Genomic DNA, 7,411 nt, shown 5'->3' with positions numbered 1-7,411 from the left:
CTCCCCATGTCTGTCTATATAAGGTAGGCAGGATTACTATTGCTATTTGTCCTAACAGTTTTTACATTTTGTCAGGCTGACTTTTTGAGCAGCTTTATTGAAGTGTAATTGGCATTTAAACTGTACTTTTTGATACACTTTATCAAAATATATATACCATGAAACCATCACAAATTAGTGAATACATTTATCAACTCCCAAAATTGTTTGCCATTTTAAAATAATGCCACTTTCTCACCTCTGACTGATGTTTCTGTCATAGTGGGTAGTTGTACTTGCTAGACTTCCATGTAAGAATCATACAGCATGTATTCCTGGCTCATACTTGTTCATGATTTTTTTAAATTCTCTATTACTTGTATCCATAGTTTGTTCCTTTATATTCCCAGGTAGTAATCCTTTCGTCTGAGTATATCACAGTCTGTTTATTCACCTCTCTGGACATTGGGCTCATTTCTAGTTTTTGGCTATTTAACACAAATGAGGCGCAGTGAACATTCTTGGGTGTGACTTCTTTGGGGTAAATAGGGGGCGTGGCTGGCTCCCGTGTGGTAGGTGTAAGTTGAGCTTTTGGAAGTGAACGTGGCACCGGACCTTCTGAGGTCTCCAGATTCCCCACATCCTCTCCACAGGCGGCCTTTGATCTCGGGCGCTCTACTGGGCTCGCTCTACTGGTTCTTGCTCATTCCGGTTTCATCAGCCTCTCCGGTGGTATGGTGGTTCTTTCTCAGTTGCAAAACCAGAGTCTGGCAGCTCGAACCCACCAGCCAGCCACCTCACAGGTGGCGGTTGGTGTCATGGGAGATTTGTCTCGGAAACGTTATAGGACAGTAGGGTCTCTGAGTGTGCTTGACAAGTGTCAGAATCACTAATGGCACCGAACATCTTTTCCTGTTTACCATATTTCTACCTTGTTAGGTCAGATGGGTCTCTTCGACTCAGCCTTTTAAAAATTGCCCTGTATTCTGACTTTGAGAATTCTCTATATATTCTAGAATCTAGATAAAAACAGTTGCCGTGGACTCAGTTCCAATTGATGGCAACTTCATGGGTGTCAGAGCACGCCACAGGGCTTTCCACTGTTGCTTTTTGTGGGATGCATAAGGGTTTTGCCCCAGGTTGTCCCCCAAATATATGCCAAACCCAAGACGCTGCATGCAACAAAATGACAGTACACGTTGAGGTCAACGTCAGCTGCTTAGAGGTTACCTCCCTGAGGGCTATCAGCCATCTAGGGCAATCAGACTAGCATGTCCCACCCTAAGCAGGGCCCACTCCCTTCGGATGAGAGCCAAGACAAGGTCGAGCCCACTCAATGAGGACCAAGGTGAGACTGCCATATTGAGTCTAGGATCTCCCATCTTGTCACGTGTGTACCCCTATTTGCTCCCCATCCTATTGCATGTACACCCTTAGCTCATCCCCTTCCGGTGACGTATGTGGTTACCTATAATCAGGGGGACTTGCATGCCCCTAAGTATATATAAGCCTTGGTTACAAATATATTTCCTCTCGTCTCCCACCTCCACATAGACCACCAAGAGGGGCTGAGGTGAGCGTGCTACCATAAAACATTTTATCTTCCCTCCTACCTTCCCTATTCTCTGACTTTACTATTATCTTTACGTATTACCGCTGTACAATTGCGCCTACAGACCCCCATGATTGTCAGAGGCTGGTTACTCTAACGGATTTTCATAATTAGATCACCCTTTCTTCTGAGTGGACTTGAATCTTAGCCTTTAGGTTAGCCGTTTGGTGCACTAACCATTTGTTCCACTCCACCCACTGCCACCAAGGTGACCCTACAGGGCAGAGTAGAGCTGCTCCCTTGGGCTTCCCAGTCGGATCTGTGGGAGCAAACAGCTTCGTGTTTGTGCCTCGTGGTCAGTGGGGTTGAACAGCTGGTCTTAACATTCCGTTAGCAGGAAAAAATGAGGAGCTGATGCCAGGGGCTTAAGTGGAGAGCAAATGTTTTAAGAATGATGTAAATGTGCTTTACACAATTGATGTGTGTATGGACTGTGATAAGAGTTGTATGAGCCCCTAATAAAACGATTAGGAAAAAAAAACATTCCGTTAGCAGCCTACCACAGGGGTTCTTTTTAAGGGTTCATATGCGACTCGATCCAATGAGTGTGCGTGTGAGTGTGTCTAACAAGGTACAGCTTCATGTTCATTCTTTTTGCACACAGACATCCACTTGTCCAGCACCATCCTCTTCTCCACTGCATTATCTTTGCATCTTTGTCAAAAATCAGTTATCCATGTATGTGTAGGTTTGTTGCTGGGCCCTTCCTGTATCATTGATCTGTCTATCCTGTTATTACCAACACCATTATTGGTTACTGTAAATTTATCATACTTAAAATTGGGCAGTGTGATTACCAAATCCAAAGTTGTAAAAATGTACTGCTGTTTTCTTCAGTTTTGTGATTTCTTCTAAAACCCATTTATTATTAGCGCAGTGTTATTGTGTTATTTTACCAACTTGTCTCTACGGATTCCAGTTTGTTTAGTGGCTTCAGTTTGGCCCAGAGGACTATACTCTCCTTAGTTTACTGTACAGCAAGTCGCCTAGTGACGGACTCACGCAGTTGTTTATCTGGAGAAGTGTTGGTTGATAGTTTGTTGTTTTTCCTTTCAGCACCCTAAATAAGTCACCCTGCATGCTCTAAATCTGCAGTAATCAAACCAGTCCTCGACATGGATGGACCTTACAATATTAGCCGAAATAAACTAGACACACTATTTCCTTAACATTCAAAAGCAGAGAAATCAAACTATAAGGTATAAGGATACAGGGAAAGGTGATAAAATTACAAATTGAAATAGAGAAGTGACTGAGGAAAGGAAATAATCTCTAGTAGTTCCCAATTTGGGCTGCACATCAGCCTCAGCCGGTGGCAGCGCAAGCTGTGGAAACTGCCAGTGTGGTGGCCCCTCCCGTGGCCCTGTGCAAGTGTGCGTGCTGACTCAGCAGCTGTCCAGCAGCTGTCCAGGTGCTGACTGTGCAGCACTGAGCAGGGAAAGGGGCTGGAGTGTGTTTACCTTGGCTGTGTGAGTTTCACAGTGGAAATCACACCTTGTGATTTCATATATATTTATTTTATGCACTTGTCTATATATTTCATAACTAAACCACACGCGCACGCATGCAGTTCACTCCAACTTAAGTTCGGGTTAGGCTTTCTTGTTTAGCCACTGGGATGCACGCAGAGGCTTGATCATCTCTTCCCTTTCTCCACAGCATACACATAGGTGTTCCAGGGGCCGCAGGTCACAGCCTGTACTTGGAGTTGCTTGTCTACAAAGTATTCCACACGGCAGGGGCGATCCAGGCTGCTCGTGCCCTTGTGGCCAAGCTGTCCGTATTTACCTAAAGTGAGAGGAGCCCCTTTGCCACTCTCCCTGGGCCTGTTGCTTCCCCTCGGAGAGGTGCCGACAGCTGCCTACTGGAGGGCTGCTGCTTCCCCTCCCACCCTGCTCCTGAGGCCCTGAGGCTCCGGAGGGCAGGCAAGCAAGCCTGGGCCCCCAGGGGGCCAGCAGCAGCCACTCCAGCCAGCCTAGACGCCCCTCCAGATCTCCCTGGACCCAAGCGGAGATGCTCAGAACAGGGATGCTTACTTTATCTTCCTCCAGTGCCAGACCCCACAGAGGTTTCATAATGCTGCCTAATACACATTCCCTAGAGACAATCTCCAGAAGGTCGGCAGGAAGGACTGCTACCATCTGATCTCTGACCTGTCCCCCGACCCTGGGAGGGAGCGCCTGCTGCTACTGGTCTGCTCCAGTCTGCCCACCACCACAGCAAAGGCTTACTTACCCCAGCCCCAGGTGTAGAGCTCCCCCGTGCCTACACAAAAGGGCAGGGAGAAAGCAGTCTCTTCAGTAAACAGTGTTGGGAAACGGGATTTCCACAATTTAGAAAAAAGAAGCCGTAGCTATGCTTACATCATCCACACAAAAAATGGATAAAGCAGTTAAATGTGAAACCATAAAATTCTTGGAAAAATCAAGGATGGTGCTGTTAGTCCTAGCTCTTAAACAGTGGATTATCTACTTAAGAGCAAGAATGCAAACACCACCAAAAGCCAAGTACATGGAACATTCTAAAATTAGTTCTTCAAAAGGCTTTACCAAACAGTGGGAAGGCACTGGAAAACCTGGATAGAGTCCGAAAATATGGAGAGCTCAGAATGATAGGAGAGATCAGACTTACTGGTGAGATCGGGGCTGATGGGGCCCCAAGACTGTGGCCCTGAGTCACTCTTCAGGCACAGAAGTGAGCTCACTCCACCACCGCCCCCATGTTAGAATAACCCACCAGATCAGAAGGGCAGCGACAGGTCAAAGGAACAGAAACAGGAAATGGACGGTGACTGAGTGCTGTATATCACGTGGATGGCAATGGAGGAGTTGAAATAAAATGGGTCTGAATAGCTGAGTGTACAACTGATGATCTGCTCTGTAAACCCTGCCCTAATTCGCAATAAAAAGTTTTAAAAGTACTTTGTTGTGATAAGAGTTGTTCGAGCCCCCAATAAAACGGATTTTTAAAAATTAATAAAAAATATACTACTTGTTAGTACTCCTAGTTCAGTTGCTGAGTGCCTGGATCTTAAAAGTTTGCAAGCCGTCGTATGTGGCAAAATTAGTCACTAGCTGCCTGGAGCAACAGAAGCAGGAGAATCCGGAACTGGAGGTGTGGCTCGTTACGACCACCAGCCTGGTCACCATTACGGACCATTTTGATAAAAAAGCTCAACAGAAGAGTCCTGTTCAAACAGGAGAAAATGCAGAGCAGACTTAAATGCTCATGGAATCCGGCCTTTCTAGAGCCATGAAAGCTGGCTGAGCCCCTACAGCTATTGCCCTGAGATATTCTTTAAATCTTAAACAAAAAAATAGCCGCAATGTCTTCTTTAAATCACAGAGTTTAGCTTCCCTAGTGAAGAATGCCTGCCTTGAGCAGCCTGCTCTTTTAAGCCCTGTTTGTGAGCTGAATTTGACAACGGCAACTTGAAAGATTAGCCAGAACACCGAGGGGTAGTGAGTTGATGGTAATGGAAGAGAAAGTTGGAAAGGAGCGTGGCCGTGACTGCATGCAGAAATGTCAATCAACTGCTAATGCAGAAAGTGTGGGAGTGTATTTTGCTTTGCATGTTCTCACAATAGCAAGTGAAAACCAAGCGGGTGGCGGCTGCACTCACGCATTCGTCTAGCCTGGTCTGGCACAACTCGCAGCCAGTAGCATCACAATCACCATCCTCACGAGAGCTGCTTGGCAGAGAACAATATAGTCCTCCTCTTTTAACACTTGGCATGGTGAAGGAGCCAGACAGAAAAGGAAGTTGACCCTCCCAGAGCCCACCTGGTAAGCCCACTGGTAAGCCCACATTACATGCCTTTGAATTCAAGAGTTTTAAAAGGTAAGAGTGGGTCAGACAGGGCTGTGCTGTGGGGAACGAGTCTGCCTGTGTGTGGAGCTGGGACGAGGAGGAGGAGCCTGGGCTTGCCAGGCTGGCAGGTAATGGCCAAAGCCCACGGGAAGGCACTGTGGCTTCATTTGCTGAGTGGGCAACTACTTAGGATGTGTCACAGTTGCTTTAGGTCAGTTTTAAGTCGATTACACCCTTTTGTGCAGCCAGCAGCCGGACAGCAAGGAGGTGTGACTACCCACCCCAGTCCAGCCCCACTCACGTGTCACTACCGCAGTGTGTCGGGAGCCACAGCTGGCCTTGACCACATCTGAGTCCAGGGGAAGGTCTAGCAAGGCTGGGAAGGGCTGGACAGAGATGAAGGGAGCTGGAGTTGTGTCCTCAGGCCTGGCGGCTCCTGTCACTTCAGAACCGTCCTGGGGCAGCCCAGAGGCTTCAGAGAACAGAAGTTAAGATGATGATGATGATGGGGAACACTAATTGAGCACGAGCCTAAACCTTCATTAAACACTTCGTCACAGTGGCTCCTGGGGGCGCATTACTACAGCGCTCCAACCCCCCACTCTACAGGAAGTGCTGGAGGAGATGGGTTTGCAGCCAATCTAGTGCAACAAGACCAGCAACAACGCCCCATAAAGGTCCCAAAGATGCACACTAGCACCCAGGAATCAAAAGAGAGGTGCCGAAACGTCCTAGACAGGCAGCTGTGGGGGTGAAGGGTCCTCACCTCCTGCGACTGTCTTCTCTTCCTCAGCCAGGCTCCTCGTGGGCAGGGCCAGCTGCCCTGATTCATTCCAGCCCCAGATATAAATGTCCCCTGTCTCTGAAGGAGAGACAAGGGGAACCCATTAAACAGACTCAACCCCTCTCCGCCTCCTAAGCCCCCTGCATCTGTTCATGCCCCTATGCCTGCTGTACCCAGGTGTCCTGAGGCACCTAATACCTGCTGTGCCAACTTGGCCTCTGCCAGCAGCTTTCTGAACGGACTCCTGCCCATCCTCTCAAGGGCCACCCTTTACGCCTCTTAACAGGAGGACTTCTGTTTCCATTCTTCTTCCAATACTTTGTAGTTTTTTATGGCCAGAGTAACAGCCCTATTGCTAAAAACGTACTAAGAGTTGATCATTTCTGTAAGGTGCATATTCGGGGCCATTGTTGTTGGCACTTTTCTAATCACGGAAGTTTCAACGCAGCACCACCATACCCCCATTAGATTCCAGAGGAAACAGAGGTTGGGATTAAGTGCCCAGGGAAGGCCACGAGGGGGCAAGGGTGGTAACTGGAACTCAAGAGGCTGCTTTGAAGAGTCAGCTCCCCAGCTGCTAAGCCAGGGCTGAAGGCCCCAGCCTCTCCTGGGGCCTTGGATGTAAGACCCTGCCTGGGGCTGTTTCCGGCCCAGTGGCTCACGGGTCTGTTGGTGCAATCTCACTGCATGATGATAGGAGGTTTCTTACGCTCTCTGGTGATTGCACGTAGTAGTCAGGTGGTCTGCTCTCAGCTCATCCATCCTCCTTGTGAGGGCACCTCCCACCGCCTAGGAAACAGCTGCCCTTGGATTTCCGTCTTGCGGTAAATGCCACATCCCTAACTCTCATCCTGGCCCCGGCCTCCAGTTGTGGTCGTTCCACAGGCTCACTTACCACGGCATCCCTGCCCACCACTCGCCACCTTTTTCTCCATGCCCTGGGGCCACTGAGTTCAAATTGGGCAGTAGGGCTTAATGTCGCTCATCAGCACATCAGCAAGGGAAGGGGAAGAGGGTCTGAGAAGTGCTGGGTCACTCACCACTCACACACACGGAATGCCAACCACCGGCCGCCACCTCGGCCATGGGCAGGCCCTGCAGCGCCTCCAGCAGCCTTGGCTCCTGCTCTGCCTCCAGGGTCCCATGGCCGAGCTGTCCATGCCTGAGCAGGGAGACCCGAGTCACCTCCGTCCCGTCAAGCTGGGCGACCCTCCCCTTCCTTCCC

General features: G+C 48.9%; 1 protein-coding gene across 1 annotated transcript; it reads right to left on the bottom strand.

The window, feature by feature from the left end:
• Positions 1-3,089: 3,089 nt before the first annotated feature.
• Positions 3,090-7,344, bottom strand: RCCD1 (RCC1 domain containing 1; the record flags this gene model as incomplete). Its single annotated transcript, XM_004708216.2, has 5 exons — positions 3,090-3,379; positions 3,827-3,856; positions 5,704-5,874; positions 6,169-6,264; positions 7,227-7,344. Coding segments are annotated over 5 exons (567 nt in total), but the record flags the coding sequence as incomplete, so codon positions are not given.
• Positions 7,345-7,411: the final 67 nt, after the last annotated feature.

Source organism: Echinops telfairi, unplaced genomic scaffold (genome assembly GCF_000313985.2).
Source record: "Echinops telfairi isolate 266 unplaced genomic scaffold, ASM31398v2 ScPeMD7_7;HRSCAF=31, whole genome shotgun sequence".
In the NCBI taxonomy this organism is placed as follows: Eukaryota; Metazoa; Chordata; class Mammalia; order Afrosoricida; family Tenrecidae; genus Echinops; species Echinops telfairi.
Note: the sequence above shows the minus strand (reverse complement) of the source record. Positions and strands in the feature narration are given on the sequence as shown.